We start from the raw sequence: 18,816 nt of genomic DNA, 5'->3' as shown, positions 1-18,816 counted from the left end.
AGATGGGAAGGGGAGGGGTGGGGGAATAATGAGGGGTATGTTAATGATCCTTGGGTCGACTTATAGGGGCGGGGTCCCCCGAAGGTCCCAAGTCTCTATCTCTAACCGTTTGGCCTCTAGAGTTGGCGAAAGTCGGACGGACAGATGAATAGACGGACAGACGAACAAACAGCGTGACGACATTTCTCAGAAAAAATCGAGGGATTATATATACTGCTTTCTCCGTAGAGTTCGAGCAGTAAAATCTGTGGATGATACTATCCAGTTAAACTTTTGAAAGTTGCTGTCAATACAATCCGCTGAAACTGCAATAAGATGAGTGTGGAAGGAAATTACTGCAGAGCCGATTCAAAAACCGTGAGCATTACAAATCACTTCAAGCTATATATTTTTTTGAATTTTCATTAGGTTTTTATTAAAAAATTAGTGGTGAACTTTAAAAATTTTAGCGCCAGTTTTGAGGAAGTTTGGATAAAACGGTTCTCGTGCACGCACAAATGGTAGTGAGCGCGGCTCACTACCATAGGAAAAGTTGTTATACACACTGTGAAAAAAAGAAGGTGCGATTAACATTTTTTCCTCAGAAATTTAACACTTTTTAAGTGTAAAAATATATCAACATTTTTTAATGTTAATTTTACACCATATTAAGGGTAGAATTAACATGAAAAAGCATACCTTTAACACCTAATACACCTAAAAAGTGTAATATTTACACCGATTTTGGATCAATATTGCAGGGTAAAAATAACATTTCCGGAATGGTATTTTAACTTTTTCGGATTTCACTCAGTGCACCTATATTGGACAAAAAAATTAGTGATGTTTCTTTTAGTGTTTCCTTCTTGTATTCAGGTATGTACTGATATCTGGTGAAAAAAATTTAGGTTGACCGGATCTATACACGACCCACACCACCCACTTTATGAAAGTTTTTAATTAAATTTCGCTGGGTGTATTACTCCTAAAGTATATTTTAGGCAATGTTTTGAGCGATACGGTAAACGATAAAAGATGCGAAAGTACTTTTGAGGTAATAGCGTCTATAAGACAGAAATTCGAGCATTTCACTAAGCCTGGGACGCTTTGCCACCCATTTTTCGAAAAAAAAAAATAGCCAAATCTGCCTCTTACTGTTAGCTTGCAAATTTTAAATGTTAATAAATTTAAAAACAATTACAAACAAGTTTAGTGAAGAAGAACGATAAAATTTAATGTAAGTAATGCATTTTTCAGCCCTGATAAGATCTATTAGATATTCTGATTCTGACTTATATATGTATATTCTATTAGAATGCCAAAATTCGTCACTGTTTTAATGATTGCACCTAATAAAATTTTTGATATTGCAGTAGCTATATATAATATGTCAATTCGTTTCCGCCTATATTCAATGATGACCTTTAATCAAATTGATACATGTTTTGTCTCGAATTGGCAAGCAGTATAATAAAATAAATTTTAATCTTTTGTATTTAACATTTCAACATTTTTGGGATCAATACAATAATTCTTTAGCATTCCTGGCAATGCGATAAGTTTTAGAAAGAAAATCGTATTAATCGTCCTTGGGAATTTATTCAAATTTACATTACTGCGTATAATTTGATCTTCTTACGTGTTTTTTTTTTCGAAAGATGTTTGTTTAAGAGACTGCTGATACCCATATGTTGAGGGAAACTGCTACAGAAAATTGTGAATTTACGATGTGCAAGAAATTAAGAGGATGAGGATCTTTCTGAGTAAACAGACTCTGCAGTTGCAATTCACGACCTCAGATCATTTTCTGTGTCTTCGACTGTTGGCCCGGAAAGTCCCCTGTTCGATGATGAATATCCGTTTAGTCGGATTATTTCAATAAATTTGACTTAAACTAATTCTTATAAAGTTCTCCTTGAATCTCTTGCAGCTAAAGCCATGGCGCGCAGCTGAATTGGAGAAAATTTATGAGAGAGGAAGCATTATGGTGATCGACAAAAGAAGTCTATTTATTTTTATTGAATTATCAATGGAAGAAAATAAGCATGGGAAGTAAATTGAGTGAAAATCAATTGATAAAATGTTCTCACCTAACTCTTCGTGGGAGATTTTCGATATAGAGACGATCGAGCTTGGAGAAGAACATGGGAAAAGAGAAAGAATAATATATTAATTTTTAATTAGAGTTTCACAATTCATTGGTTCATATTTCTCAGCATTTTATTGGCTCTTTGATCATCATTTTCCATTGTTGATGCCCCATTCAGATGAATGCTCCAACGTACACCAAGCTCATGCCGGAGACGTTACGTGCTGAAAAGGAGGAGCATCGATGGAAGCACCTTAAAAAGCGATCAATTATGCATCTCTTGTGAATAATTTCTTCCTATTGAAGCAGCAATAAGCTCAATCTTTCTTTTCTTTCTCCAACTTTTTTTTTCTCTGGCCTGATGGGATGAGAGGAAAAATTTATCGCTGGTGAGATTTCCCATGGTGAGAAGAAACACTGGTCGATGTCATTTCTCATCTCACACCCACCAAATGAAAAATTGCAGGAAATAATTAAATAATTAGACAATTTGATGTGCAGCAATAAAATGTGAATTAATCACATTTCTTATTCTTTTTTGTATTAAAAAATCATCATGTAAGCCCGCTAATTTAGCCTATTGAGAGACATTTGTTGTGGAGAACAGGCAGAAAAATGGTGAGGCAATTGAGGCTGTATTGTTTCGCGAAAAGGGAAAAGAATTTGCATTTAAATCGAAAAAAAGTCTCAATTTGATATCTTGGAAGAGGTGTGAGGAAAATTTGTTTGGTGTGTCTGCAATTGTAGATGAGAGAGAGAGACTTGAAGAAAGTGCCAAGTTTGGACCAAACAAGAAAAAGTTATTCATACTTTAATGACACTGTGAGTCCTTAATGGCAAAGAAATTTGATTTTTTAATCCTTCACAAGCGGATTTAGTCGTCCTTTTTTCCTGCAATCTCACACTGCCTCAGTTCCCAAAAGGAAGTTGACGCATTACAACAGAAGGATTTCTCTTGTACCTGAAGCTGAAAGTTAGTTATAAGTCTGACTTAGCTTACGAGACCAACGATTCTTTAATTGGAAATTAGATTTACAAATTTATGTTAGTTCAAATGAAGACGGAAATTTCGCGTTATGAAAAACTATACTTACAAAATAGGGGAAGGCTTTCAGGCTTCAGACACACTCTGGTTTCGAACATTTCATATTTTATTCGTATTTCTTTAACCCTTTAACGACAAGACACTTTTTACGGACTATCAACAATAAAAATTAAACTGTGAAACATAATCAATGATAAGTCTTACATCTACGGAGTTACATTACGTTACATTAGTCTTACATTACGGAGTTGGAGAGTCCAACAGAGTCTGATTCGGTGTATTTTGTGCTTCTATGGACAATAGGGACAAAAATAGCCCAAAAATTAAAGTGATTTTTCTGAGAATACCAATGAATAATATTTTTCGCTTTAATGAAAAATATTACGTATGAGTATTGTAGTTTTTATTGCCAAAAGGGTTTCGCTTAAAAAAAATTGGAAGTATAAAAAATAAATAAAATCAATTATGAATTTGAGAATTTAAAAATTCGCCATTTTTGAGCTTAAATATTTATTATATAGCAAATAGCTAGAGACTTGCAAAAACTATTCGAGATTCCTTCAACCTTCTACTTTACAATTACATACAAACATAAGAAAAGAATAACTTTAGGTAGTCAGGAAAAATTATTTTCTTTATGGGACACCGGTGTTCTAATCGTTCTTAAAGGGTTAAAGGATCTGGTCTAACTTTTTCAGGACATGTGTGACTTAAGACACGCTGTTGAAATATTCTATAGATACAGGTCAGATTCACAAAAGCAATATGGAACAAAAAAGGAATACAATTTTCTTAATAAGATGGGATATTGGACTTCTGACCGTCATCTTACAAATTTTTCTTTTAGAGTAAGGGCAGAATCACATTGACAGTAAAATGCTCACCGTCACCGTCAAAGCTCTCACCGTATTTCGTTGATTTACGCATTTTTATTGCAATTCTTACGCAAATTTTCCATTACGATATTACCTTGTCTCATACTCGGTGGCACTAGGTGAAAATAGTATAAGAAAATTGAATAAATAAAGCGAAAATGCGATAAACGGTAAGCAATAAGAAAAACTGTAGGATTTTTTTGCTACAGTTTTTCATACAGTTTTTTTGCTCACCGTTTATCGCATTTTCTTTTTTATTCTTCAATTTTCTTATATTATTTTCACCTAGTGCCACCGAGTATGAGATAAGGTAACACGGTAATTGAGAATTTGCGTAAAAATTACAATGAAAATGCGTAAATCAACGAAATACGGTGAGGGCTTTGACGGTGACGGTGAGCATTTTACTGTCAATGTGATTCTGCCCTAAAGCATAAAGACGTGATTTTAAATAAGAAAACTCTTAGTAACAAATACTCGAAATTCATAAATTTCACTTTTTTTAGACCTCTTTATGAAGTGTTGAAAGTCAAAGTATATGCTAAGCCTAAGCCTTCCTCTGCTAAAAGAATCGAAAAATTATAATAATTTATTTTATTTTTAATAAAAGATATAGGTTTCGGTTTCAATATCAATTATAAATATCTTTTTGCTAAGTTATAAAAAACTAAAATAAACGTTGAAAGAACCCTGAAGTATAAAAATCTTTGAAATTTAATAAAACATAAAACTTAAAAAGATAAAAATATACTAGACTTTTATGCAATCATAATTAGAGAAAGTGTGTTAATGTATGTAGGTATATCTACGTCTCAGTAAAAAAGTCTTTAGAATTGGTCTATGACTTTTTTTTTGTGTGTAGATAAATATCAACATTTCAGTAAAAAAAGTCTTTAGAATTAGTCTATCTTTTTTCCTGAAGTGGTGGAGGATCGACAAGCGTGGGCTGCTAAATTGGATGTCATGCGCCCGCTACCCCAATAGGGATAAGGGGTTGAAAATGATGATGATGATGAATTAGTCTATCGAACCTAATCATTCAATTTTTTCATTTTTAATCTTCCGATAACAAGATAATTATAAAAGTTTCTTTGTTATTCAAATAATAAAATTGTTTTTATTAAATTTATATTTTATTTTACACGCTATTTCTTTAGCAATTGTTGGTTGATGTTGAATTTGTGATTAAGAAAATCACATGAACTAAAATCACCTAGAATAATATAATAAAAACAAGACTCAAAACTCAGTTTTATCGAAATTTAGCCAAAAATAGTAGCGAATCTAATAGAAAATTAAGATTTCCTTTAGAATAATCCAAATTCTTTCATAGCATTCCTCTTATTTTACAAAATTTTCTTTTAATTTTTTAAGACCGGTGTCCCAACACAAAAGCAATTTTTTTGACTATAAAATTATTTTGTTCTGAAATAGTCCGAAAACTTAGTTTTTATTTTAAATCCTCTATATATCAAAATCTTTGAATATCTTTAATAAAACCGAAACCGCTTGAATTGTGTTCTGAAAAATATTCTCAGCTGGCGAAAGAGGTTTTGTTCCCCGAAATTTTCTCAAACAGTCCTCTAAAATTTCCCACAAATTCATAAAATTTTCTCAAATAGAAATCGATTTTAGTTAAAACATCATGATAAACAATTTATTCGGCAAGAACCCCACTGATAAAGGTAAGAAAATACAGATTATAAAGAGTTTATGAGTCTTGATGTTCTTAAAATAGTAATTAAAATCACAGAGCAAGAGTCGCAGAACGAAAAAGCCTTGAGAAAAGCCCGAAGGGACCTTGAACGGGAAAGAAGGAAGCTGGAAATGGAGGAGAAAAAGTTACAGATAGAGATCAAGAAGAATTTTGAAGCTGGATACAAGGAAGTCTGCAGTCTCTTGACCAAACAATTGGTTGAGTTGCGAAAGCAAAAGAATCGAACATATGCTGCCAACAGGAAGATCATGAGTGTTAGTTTAAAGAACAAGATCTTTGGGGCTCATACTTCACTTTCGAGGGATATGGCAACCGCAGTGAAGACAATGGGAGAGATGAACACGATGATGGGACAGGAAAAAATAACTGGAAATATAAGAGCTTTCCAGAAAGCTTACTTGAAGATGGATATGATAGACGAATTGAGTAAGTACAATTTACAAAGATTTTTAACTAGGTTTTTTTTTTTACATTTTACAACTTTGAAAGCTAAAAGAACAAATGTAAACTGGTAATAAACTTCAGCTCTGCAAAGCGTAGTTGCAAAGGTTATAAGTGAGGGTCAAAATAGAAACGAACCAATGGCCTCAATTCTGAAACCAAGATCGAGATCAAGATCAAGAAAATTTCAAGATTTTGGCATTCTGAAATCAAAAAATCAAGATCAAGATGTCAAATCTGTCAAATTTCTTAGAATCTTGAAATCCAAGACACAAACCGTGTGGATATCAAGATTTGCAATTCTGGAACCAATATTTCAAGATTTCAAAGCGTTAAATTTCTTGTTTTCTTGAAATAATTCCAAGATCCTCTCGGAGGTGCTTGGAATTTTCAAGATAGTAACAATTTGAAGAGTTTCATATGGAAATGACTATTGATGAGGAATATTTCTATAAGAGATGGTACAAAAAGAGAATTATTTTGAAAAATACTGTATTTGACCTTGTAATTTAATCGAAATGGTACGTATTTCTAGATGTACGTATAGAAGTACACCACCCTGAGGATACCTGTAAAATAATCACATCTTGCATAAGCATTTCTTGGTTTATCACAGGTCATAAATTTGGTTTACACTTCCTGTACTCCCGTTTATGGCCTCTCATTAAGTCTTTAATACGTCCTATATTTCATTTTCCTAATTTATATGACGAAATTTCAACTAATTCGTCAGAGAAATGAAGATATTTGTCAGAAATGACGTTTCGTTAAGTGTGAAAAATCTTGAAATCTTGGTTCATAGCTAAAAGACATTTTAAGTTCCATAAATACTTCGCGTCAGAATACGAAATCTTCATTTTGGAAATATTTGACAGCTTGAAATTTTGATCTTGATTTTGGTCTCAGAATTGAGGCCAATATTCAAAAATTTAGCCTCAATTCTAAATTCGATATTAAAACTTTAGTAACTTTTTAAATCCTAGTAATATGAAGCAAAAAAAATATTGGCATTTTAAAAGATATTAGATCAATATCAAAACTTATTTGATGCTTTTATGTTTAGTTTGTACCTTTTAAAAAGAAAGTGAAAAAAACAATCCGGTTTTAGTAGTAATTTCGGAGGAAGGGATATTCAAAACGGGTCTCGGTCAAAATCTCGAAAAAACGAAATTTCGAATGGATCGAAATCTCCAAAATGGATGAGATTTTGACACTTTCAGATTTTAATTTATTCAAGTCTTCAACCTATTTGGGATTTTAAGTACCATAGGTTCAAAATGTAGCTCTGTAATGACCAAGAAAGATAATTGATTAAATCACAGCATTGCAATAGCTGTGAATATTAAGAAGTCACATCTAAAGAGCTTAGGACAAAGAAGCAAAAGGGACAGATAATCCTAACCGGCTTATGTAGGTGAGATTCTTAACGTGAGCTAACTCGGAGTGCATGCAAATTCGATTTGATGCTGAAGTAGGGAGACGCCATTCAGTTATCTTGAACCAAATTCGTGAAATTATACAAGTTTTGTATTTCAACCAAAATGTCAAGGATTTGGATGAACTGACAGAAAAGTGTTATATGGGTGAAATGTAGACCAGAATGTTCCCTATAATTTTGCCGTAGAACTTGAACTCATCGATTACTCAGAAGCCAAGATAAGCGAGGTTTTTTGTTTCTTAACTCGTTTTTTCATCCAGAGTGCCCCAAGTGTTCATTTGTTGAACTTCAACTAAATCAAAGAATTGTTGTATTTTGCGGGACTTTCCATTTAAACCCCTATTTTAAGTGTCTTGGTGGAGTAGAGGCAGTCAAATTGGCATCTGAGTGATTTCAAAGCGTTATTATGGGAAAAATCAATTTTTTCACACTTAAACGGCAAAATCGGAGTGATAGCGTAGTCTGAGCGGAAAATGATGTATGGACGAAATGTAGAGACAAATGTGCTCTACAATTATGTTGAAGTAATCATCAAAATCGGTTTAGCGACAGTCGAGATAATTGAGGTTATGTGATATTGAAATTGGTTTTTCGACTGTAGCGCCCCTGGTGTTGGTCCCACGAAGTTCAAATATTCTAGAAAGTTGTAGCATTTGGTGAGATCTTTCGTTTAAGCCCTCATTCATCAAAATCGGTCACATAGAACCGGAGATATGATTTTTTGAATTTCGTGAACTTTGACCCCTCATATCTCCGGTTCTATTGAAACCACAGCGCGCACACGCACCATTTTGGAAACGTCCTAGACTGGACTACAACATACTAAAATTTCATTAACTTGCACAATGCCGTTTTTGAGAAAAGTGACTTTGAATTTCGATGAATTTTGACGCTATCACAGCGCCACCTGTGGTGCCTTTTTGAACTTCCATCTGAAAGTGCTCATCGAGACGAAATCAAAAAGGTAAAATTTAGGTAGCTATGTTAATTAGAACCGGAGATAGAGGCCGGTCAATGTTCGAACTTTGACCCCTTATAGCTCGGGTCAGGAGTTATGGATCGACTTAAGGTTTTTTTTGTTTGATAGGTATAATCAACGGCTACAACATACTAAATTTTCAGCCCGATGCACAATGGAATTTTTGAGTTATTTAACTTTTAAGATTTAAAAATTTTCTTTTTAAAAAAAGCGCCCCTAGCGGTGGTTTTATGAACTTGCGATGTTAGAAGGAGAAGTGGCATTTCACGAGAGCTTTCCAAAAAGCCCTCACTTTTTAAATTCTGACAATTAGAACCGGAGTTATGGCCATTTTCAGAAATTTTTTTTGGACCCTTATAGCTCGGGTCAGGGGGGTCGGGGGACCTTAAGTTTGGTATTGATGGAAAGCTCTAAGGCCCAGCTATAACATACTAAAATTTGAGTCCGCTGAATGCCATAGGGGCGGAGCTATTGAGAAAACAAAAAAAGGAGGGTCTTCAAAATGGCGGAAGGAGGGGTGGGGGGTGGGGGGTCTATGCACCAAGTTGCAATTTTCACCCGATATATAACCTTTGCCGAAAACCGCAAGTCGATATCTTTTTTAGTTTAGGAGCTATTAAGCTCCAAAGAGCGGCCGGCCGGCCGGCCGGGAAGGTAAATTAGCCACATATATATTCGTGATCAGGAAGTGCTGAAACACATTTTGGCCAAATTTGAGGTCGATCGTACGACATGAAATTTTGTTAGGATTATAGTAGGTGAGATTGTTAAGAATCTCACCTAACATTTTGAAAAAGAGTCAAAAGGAAGGAAGAATATTTCTTTGGGTGTCCTTTTCACCTCTGTGAATGGCCTAAAGTTGACAATTATCCTAAAGAGAGAGAGAGAGAGAGATAGAAGAAATAAATGCGTGCCTAAGAGGATTCATGCAACAGGTGGCCTTCAGCGCACATGAGACAAAATCCTAGGAAAATATCATTACCATCCCTCACTTGAATTACCTCATGAAAAATTGTGCATCTCTTCCTGGCGGGGGCAAGGAAAAATGTCTCATTTTCTTTTTGGACACATTATTGTTATTCCCCGTGTGTGTATAAATTAGCTTCAATTTATAAAGATTTCTCTCGGTTTTCTACAAAAATGTGCAAATCCCAAAATTTTTTACCCCCATTACCCAGAGAAGTATTTTCCATGTGGTTTGCTATAATAGTATGAGACACCCATATGGTTCCATGTGGGATGAGACCAAAAATATGAGATGCTGACACATTCATATTAATTTTTCTTCACCACTTTAAATGGTAATTTTGCCGCCGCTGAGATGCCATACAAATGAATTGAGCGGCTCATGAGATTATCACGGCATAAATTTATTTATCTAAACAAACGATCCATTGACATTCAATCGGATACAGCTTCCGCAGCATCAAATGATGCTGTATAGTAAAAATTGTCTCACCTGGTACACGAAATTTTTCCATTTTCATAAGAAATAGTAACATAAATTTTATATTTGTCTTAAATATAATAAATTATGAATTCATTTATAATTTCTTGATTATCTTACTTATGATAATATAAGAATAATTGCTGGTTCGCTCATAAAATTTCATGTTATTACGATTAAGCTTAAGGTTTCACAAAACATTTATCGAAATTTTTTGATCATGGATCAAGGATAACTGAAAACTTTCCAGAGTACCAGGTAAAAAATCCAGAATAATATTAATAATTCTTAACTCGAATAAAAGACGATAAACGCTCACAGCCGACCCCATGAAAACTCATCGGAGCCGATCAGCCGTTTATAAAAACTAAACGGTGCTGATCAGTCTTTCTTGAAAACTGATCGGCGCTTATCAGACGTTCTTGAAAACCAATCAGCCGATCATGAAAATGGATCGGCGCAGATCAGCCTATCTACCACTAACGGTTCACCCGCCTCTGACCATACTTGTTCATCATTTGATGAACATAGTTTCCTTCAAGAGTGATAGAATATATTAACAGCGCCTTCGCGTTTTTCTTATCATTCTTGTAGATTGTTTTTATTTTTACCAGCGTTCCCTTTGAATAATCACTGTTTCATTCGAATCAAATATCAAATTTGATTCATTCGAATCAAATATCGCTCCAACGTTTCTGGAAATTTATAAAGATACAGATATGTTGTTTATGACATATTTCACAATTATATATTTTTATTGTGTAATATAATTACAAAGATAATAATTCAGTTCATAAGATAAGATTTTGCCAGCGGTCAGTTGTCCATTTCGGATATTCCGATGCATCCAGGCCACCAATTGGGCCCCTTATGCTTCCCCACTCCTATTCTATCTTATCCCCCGATACGGGTAACCGCTCTATATCACAGCTCTGTGAGCAATCAGTGCCGCTACTGTATCACAGCAGCCCATCTCAGTGTGTGTTTGGGATCAGTGACAGTGAATATTTGTATCGACTGAAATACCACTTTCATGTCGAAACTCGTTCTCGTACCAGCCTCTATTGTTTAGGCGGTTCACTTTTTTGCCAATATGCATCATTGGTATTACTATTCATTCATTGCACTGGACGAAATCAAAGCCGGTATGGCATGAGAAATCTTTTTCTGCTGCTGCACAGCTTCGAACCGGAGACCTCACAGTCATAGAGCCACTACTCTATCCACTGACTCACTTGACGCTCTTGATTCAGTTCATTCTTTTATTCATTTTTTTACGAACTGGCAGTGTGAAATTTTATCAACCGTAAGTGCGGGTGACTTTGTCCCCTGCGGGGTGACTTTTACATCCTCCTGTTCGTAAATTTTCTTTAGTTCTAGAATTTAAGGATTGTCTTTATCGATCCAATCTACCATGTCTGATCGTTGAGAACCGTTCTTAAACATTATAATTAAAGAAAAGCTTGCGAACAGGAAGAGGCAAAGTCACCCGCAGGGGACAAAGTCACCCGCACTTATACCGGCTTCAGACCTAAGGCTTAGCCATTTGGCTTTACTGTTATAATTTCTTATCAGTCAAGATATTTTGGAAAATTTAACTTAGGATTGTATTATTACAGACAAATGACCTATTAGATTCTGAAAGAGCAATAAAATTGGTTGCCATTTAGGATTCTGAGACCTACGGGAACAAGGCTAAACCTCTATAGTCTGGAGACCGCTTTACGATACTTAAAATAACGAATTGATCGTATTGTGGAATCGATTGAGAGTGCAGTATACGTTATTTTAGGATAATAAAACCTTAACCATCTTCGTACATTCAGTTGACTTTACAAGAAGTTGAGCGCTTACAGTCAGAGTTTGAATAATTCGGTGATCGGTTTAAAAAGCCAAAGAAAAGCCATTTTGTCTTGTTAATCCCGCAAGATGCCTTATGTAACTTCTTTTCAAATTTCGAAGTGTTTCGAAGTGTAAAGTTACGAATATTCTTATACTATTACTATTCTTCAACTAATCACTGACACTGAGTAATCACTGAAAAAAAATATTACCAGTCCCGACATAAATTTAGTCGGCTCTGGTTATATGAATAACGCTTTTAGTCCTTGTACAACGTATTAGCTTTTTTGTAAAAATTATACTGACAAAGCAAAAAGTTATACCAACACGGGAAAATATTTATGGACTTCTTTTGACTTTTTTGTAATATTTCATGACTGAAAATGACAATGTTTTACCAATCACAACAAACTTAATTCGGCTCTGGTATTATGGATCTATTCTTTCTAGTACAATATTATCCATTTCCAGTAAAATAGGTACACCTATTTTACCTATATAAGAAAACACAATATGTAATTTTAAATAAAAAAAAATATATTTAAAAGCCCCACTTAATTTTTATACAGATGTCCTTTGGAAAGGGATCTTGTCTCTCTTTCGCCGCTTTAATCTTCATTCGGAAATTTGGCATGAAATTCTTCAATCACCTCCGCAAAACATTCAGAGCGTCCGGGAATCCTTGAGCTTCAAATTCTCACGCCGTGGAGTAGTCCTAGAGTCCATGAAGTAGTTTCTAATCTTGCAGACATTTTCGAACATTTTACCTTCTCAGTGCTAGCCATCAGCAGCCTCACATATCTGGTTTTAATAAAAAAAACATCTTTTGTGCTCCACGGTGTAGGTAGAGAGCGTTTTCCGAGGTTGCTAGCATTTTGGCGTCACTAACATTTGTGTTTGTCGAGCATTCGTCATAGCCACCGACATTTGGATTTGTGGAGCCTTTCCCCGATAGGCTCAAAATTTGGATCCTCCTACAAAGAAAGAATGACATTATTAATAGTTACCACGAAAAAAAGCTTATAGGTTTTACCTTCTTCAAATTTTCCAATTTTGTCCAAAAGACATCTCGTTGATCTGATCACTCTTCAGCATCACATTCTTCAAATTCTCGTACGTAATACAAAGAAAGGACTCCCTGGATGTGTATCCTTCATCTGAAATTATAAGAAATGTAAAAAATAGAATTTCTCTCACTTTTCCTTTTCACAAGATATTTTAGGTTAGGTTATAGGTCTCTGAACAAATTGAGTTTTTCGTTCAAATATAAAATTCTAAAACTCACTACTAGACACTAAAGACGTTGATGAATCAATTACTTACCGTTGAACGCGGTGAAGAACTTGGAAAAGCCTAATTTCTCTAACAAATTTGCTAAAAACATTTTTCACGTGCTCACTTCACTTGCAAAAATTGGAACTGACGCTTCTGCGCAGAACGAACTGTCTCATTTTGTGCAAGGCGTTCGAAAGAGACGACTAGAGAAGTGACAACTATATGTAGATTTTTTCTCTATTCAGTAAATTATATAACTGAAGCTGGAATATGTTGATTTTTATTTCACAGAGAGTAAAAGATAATACCAGCGAAAACATTTAAGCATTCATTGGTATTTTATTTTACCAAAGGCAAAGAAAAAACTTTTACGGCGCTGGTATAATTTTTGTACTGAAGCAAATTTTCAAGATTTTGTCTCCTTCAGTGAAACATGAGCACCATTCAGTCTTTTGCATGTCTGATAGCCGAATATTTTCCACTAATGTATGGGGATTTTCAGCTGGTATAACAACATTACCAGAATGGGTGCCCATATTTTTTTCAGTGATACCTTGCTGAATTCTTAGTGCAATATTTCGAAACATTTTATACAACTGCCTGAAAATTCAGTTTGAATCTTTCGAACATCAACGATAGTTTGTTCAAATAGAGTTTAATTTAGATTTTACCCGAGACACTTCTTGATCACTTCTTAAGAATCAAACTCATGGTATGAGTGTTAGGATTGGTTTTTAATATTTACGTCGCAGTTCTACTTTATCATAATTTGTGTTTTTTTGTTATATGTACAGAATATACTTTCAACAACATTGCCCTGGTTTCAACTGATATGTTCCGAATAATACTAATGTTAGTATTCACAGTCATAATGGGGGTCGTTTTGTACAACTTGAAGGAGTAGAAAATGTACTCTCTATAACCAGTGCAGAAGACTTTTTCCAAGTAAAGAGAACAGAATGCTAAATCTAGATTCAGATTAATTAATGGTAAATCTTACAGGTTCTACCGGTTCTACTTTGATCTCTAGGTAGAATTGGTTTTGTACTTTATTCTTATTATTTCAATGGAACTTTCAATTGATCGAATGATGTCCAAATGAAGATTGTGATGTCTTTATATTGTCAATCAAATTAAGAAAATGGATTAAATTTTACATTATTTAAACACTAAAATGCGATTATTAAATGTTTTACTTTTACGTTAATATGGACTTATTAATAAATTTATTAATTCGTTTTATTTATTAAGTTACGATGGATCTTGTCCCTCATTAAATGATTAATTTAAAAATTTTAATAAAATAATTTTCTTATAGCCTTTGCGGATTGTGACAAATTTTCGTCAAATTGGAGTATTTTTACATGATTAATGTGAAGATTGAAGCGATTTATGCACATCAAAATGTTATTTTAAAATTAATATTAAATACTAAAAGTTTATAAATGATTTTATTTTCAGTTTTCAGGCATGTAAAAGACCTTTAAAATACTTCCTAGATTTTTTTACTAAAATCTATTTAACTGTTTAAATTGGGCTCTAAAATTTTTTAAAAGACAACAAACCGAGACGATCGTGTAAATTTTCTAAACAACTTTGTTGGTGCTGTAAAAAAAATTCAATAGGGAAAGAAATGGGAGCTATAAAATATGTCTGAAATGATGACAATCGACCAAATGGATTCCTCTCAATCTTTCGAGTAACATTTTATTGATTAATAGTCAATCTTTCTCACACGATCCCCTATAAATTCCATGCTCATTTTTAACAATATTCTAAGAGCAGTTTAATTACCTATGATGATCAATTGACGAAGAATTTCACTGTCACGCAATTGACATGGGACTAAATGTTATTTAGAAGGTGGAAAGAAAGAGTTCATTAAAAATGGTTGAATTTGGAAAAGAATCTTCTTTATTTGGAGGCTTCAGGGTATAACCCTCATAAACGTTAAATCAATAAATCGTCCAAATGCTGGATTTCTTTTCCTTGGGGGTAAAAGAATAAGAGACGAAGGACTAACAGAAGGAGGAAGGATTGAGATGGGTGCGTCATAAAGTAGTTTTGGAATATGAGGATCATCTTATATGGCCTTTTATTTGACACAAACGAGATACAAACCATCTCGATGTGTGGCTTTGGTGGATGATGGAATTGCTTGCATAAAAATTATATTGAGGTTTAATTTTATTGGGCACATTCCTCATTTTCTCACTCAATAGTTTCAAATATTTAAATATTGTTTGACCATCGAGGCGTTATTAATTTAATATTGCTCTTTTGCTAAAGGAATTCAATGGAAAAAACAAAATCCACCTTTTATTCCACATCTTTAATATTCTATTTTGTAAAATTTTATTAACATTTAGTGTGCACAGCGAAGAACGAGGATTGATATTCTGAAAGAGGCACATATAAAAATTACAACTCCTATTCTCGTCAAGTTTTATTCCTTTATTACACACTATCATCGATGATAAACTATAAATTTCGAATGTATTTTTCTTTCTATCGTCAAATTACGAAAACATGGCATGATGAATATTTGGTTCTTGTTCGGTGGACTCCTTTAGAGGTTGAATATGAATCACAGTTATTGAATTTTTTCTAAGTGTCTAGTTTTGAGCATTCGAGTTTCAGTTAAATGCGACTTCTTTTGAAGGTTTAAAAACAAAAATTCTGATATATCGAAAATACAATAAATAAAATACAATTTATATTCGAAATTAGTATAGTTTTCAGAACTACAAAATTATTTTAAATATCAGTCGACAATTAAATGGAAATTAGAATTACAATATCTAGGCCCTTGGAGCTTTCAAACTACATGATACTCCCTTGAAGCTTTCAGTTTTTGAAAGAACCATAGCATTATGCAACGATCAATTTAAGGGGTTACATGGGTCTCTCAGGTCAAAAAAATCTATTTTTAAATTTTTTTTTATAGTATAACATTTGAAAAATATTTTCTGAAAATTTCAAGTCAATCGCAGTAAAACTCTCGGCGGTAGAGCAGTTTTAGTTATGCATTCCGCCCGCGCGCGCATATTGTTGTAAAACTTTAAACGCGTTTTTCTCAAAACACCGTTTTACAATGCGGTAGTCAAGATTACTCAGAGTCTAGGGTAAAGTGGTACAAGTTGGACCATGGTACAAGTTGGACAGGGCTTTTTTCTTGATAAATTTAGTACTTCATTTTTAAGAACAAATCCCTGTCCAACCTGTACCGGCGAATTGTCCAACTTGTAACACTATGTCCAACTTGTATCACTTTACCCTACTGAACCGATCTTTCTAAAATTTTGCATACTTGTTTTGAGAAGTATTATCTACTGTTTGAAAGATGGATTTGCACTTCCTTTAATCAGAACCATTTTTACAATACAAAATGTGTTGAAAAATAGGGTAAAATTGATACTTTTTTACAAAACCTTTTTCCAAAAATCCAAATTTTGTTTTTTTTTTCAAAAATCCTTCGTTCATCCAGGGGTTCATCTAATCCTCTAACCGAGTATATTTGGTTTTTTGATTTGAGATGAACCTACTAGGAGAAATCCTGCCTATCACAAGGTCTGTTTTTTGAGAAATGGTTCCGAAAATCAGCTACCAACAGTCGAATTTTCAAAATTTTTCAATTTTTTAAATTTTGTTTTAAAATTACTTTTTATATCCTAAAGGTCCTAAAAGTTGGAATTTCTAAAATATTTTCGACACAACAAATTATTATCAGAAAAAAGGCCTATTTTTGACCTGAGAGACCCATGTAACCTCCTAAATTCGAGTTTTCTGGTTATTTTTGTTCGTTAATACAATGAGCAACGAAAACACTTGAAGAATGATTTTCAATTGAACAGGATTTCGCTTCTCAAATTTAGGCTAAAATTAAGATTAAGATTTGTCTATGGGTCGGCTAAAACCTTTATCGGTTTCACTGCATCCAGTAGGGGAATTCTGTAATTTTCGTGGTATTGTCACGCGTGAGTTCGAAACCTGACAATGCCAATCGAGCTTTTTTTTGTGATATCATATGAGTTCGAAAATGCAATTCATCGATTTTCTAATGAAATCCCTTTACTTGATGATTTTATGAAAATATAGTACGTCTTGATTGATTTGTTTAACAAAATTCATTGTCATTTGAATTGCCAGATATATCAAATATGTGACTTTTGACAATGCCACGTAAGCTGAAATGGCAATGTCACGGCTACAGAATCGTATTTTTGAAAAAGCTCTCCTAAGATTCGAACCCAATTTGTCATATGACATTGCCAGAACGTTACAGAATTCCCCTCCAGGCTACTTATTTGGGCCCATTATGAACTCCACATTACTCCGTTCTATGTTAACCCCCATGGCGGTCTTCCAGCTCCATATTTCGCCCTCTGTATGCCTGAGGTACACACAAAGTGCCGTTTCTATATTGCGGCAGACCAGCCTTGGTTGGATCAGTTGCAGTGAATGTGTATTTGTATCGACAGATCTCTTCATGCCGAACTCGTTTCTGTACCAGCCTCTCTGGTTTAGGCGGTTCATTGTCAATGCATTATGGTGCTATTCCAATGAAAAAATGAGCATGTTTTTTTAGCACATTACTGTTCTCAAGTACTAAAAAGACGATGACTGTTCCCACATGTTATTTCAATTAATGTCGGTTGGGTGATTTCATAGTATTTTCTACATTTTCTTTATCATGATTGACAAGATGTAAGGTTCTTCTCTCTACACAAAAACTTCATATTTTCCCCAGTTTCAAAATCACCAAATAGTCATGACAGGAACCGACACAAAAGCAAAGTTTAACCGAAATCCGAATTCGAATATTCTCTCCGAGCAAGCTTTCACCCGTTCACAATGCCATCTGATATTCAGTCAGTGTGGAGTAACGTCATGTCAGCTTTGTCGCGTGATGCAGTTGGATGGCCGGGAGTTAACAAATTTAGCCTCAACCCCGGATTTTCCCAGGTTTTCCATGAGTTTTCCCGTGAGTTCTCAGTGGTGAAAAGTCGGCGAGCAGCATTAATATTCTCTACTCGTTATTATCCTGGATATGACGTATGGGAACAGACATGGTCTTTTTTAGTACTTGAGAACAGTAATGTGCTAAAAACACATGGTTACTTTTTCATTGGAATAGCACTATTAGGCATTACTTTTTTCATCCATTCACTGACTAATTCGACGACTGCTGAAAAATCTGCAGCTGCCGAGTTTCGAACCCGAGACCTTACCGTCATACCGTCTACCAACTGATCCACTCAGGCTCAGTTGAATAGGATTTCGCTTCTCAAACTTAGGCTAAACTGTTTTTGCTATTTGGACAAATTTCTACTTATTTAGTGAAAGCTTATTAACTTTATAGGTTCAATTGAACTTATTAAAGTTCTATGCATAAAGTAAAAATCAATTAGCTTCAACTTACGAATATTTTATCTAATTGGGAAGCAATAAAAAATCATCAGAGGAATCTGATTCGATTATGTTTTACATATTTTATTTACTAGTATTTTTTATTATTCTAATGAAATTTTATAATTGCTTTTGAATAAATGAACAATTCTTTACACTTGTCATTTTCTTTATCCTCTTGTTGCTCGACTCATTATGCACAAAAGTGTTGCTATTTTCCATACAATTCAAATGGATAAAGTATAGACAAAAAAGTTTTTAAACAGATTTTACTCATCAG

General features: G+C 34.0%; 1 protein-coding gene across 1 annotated transcript; it reads left to right on the top strand.

The window, feature by feature from the left end:
- The first annotated feature begins 5,815 nt into the window (after positions 1-5,815).
- Positions 5,816-10,007, top strand: LOC129803428 (charged multivesicular body protein 2b-like). The gene is made up of 2 exons (XM_055850024.1): positions 5,816-6,131; positions 9,979-10,007. Exons 1-2 carry the CDS (start codon positions 5,816-5,818, stop codon positions 10,005-10,007), a joined length of 345 nt encoding a protein of 114 aa, XP_055705999.1.
- Positions 10,008-18,816: the final 8,809 nt, after the last annotated feature.

The sequence above is a fragment of the Phlebotomus papatasi genome, chromosome 1, assembly GCF_024763615.1.
Source record: "Phlebotomus papatasi isolate M1 chromosome 1, Ppap_2.1, whole genome shotgun sequence".
In the NCBI taxonomy this organism is placed as follows: Eukaryota; Metazoa; Arthropoda; class Insecta; order Diptera; family Psychodidae; genus Phlebotomus; species Phlebotomus papatasi.
The sequence above is the reverse complement of the archived record's forward strand: the minus strand, read 5'-3'. Positions and strand labels throughout refer to the sequence as shown.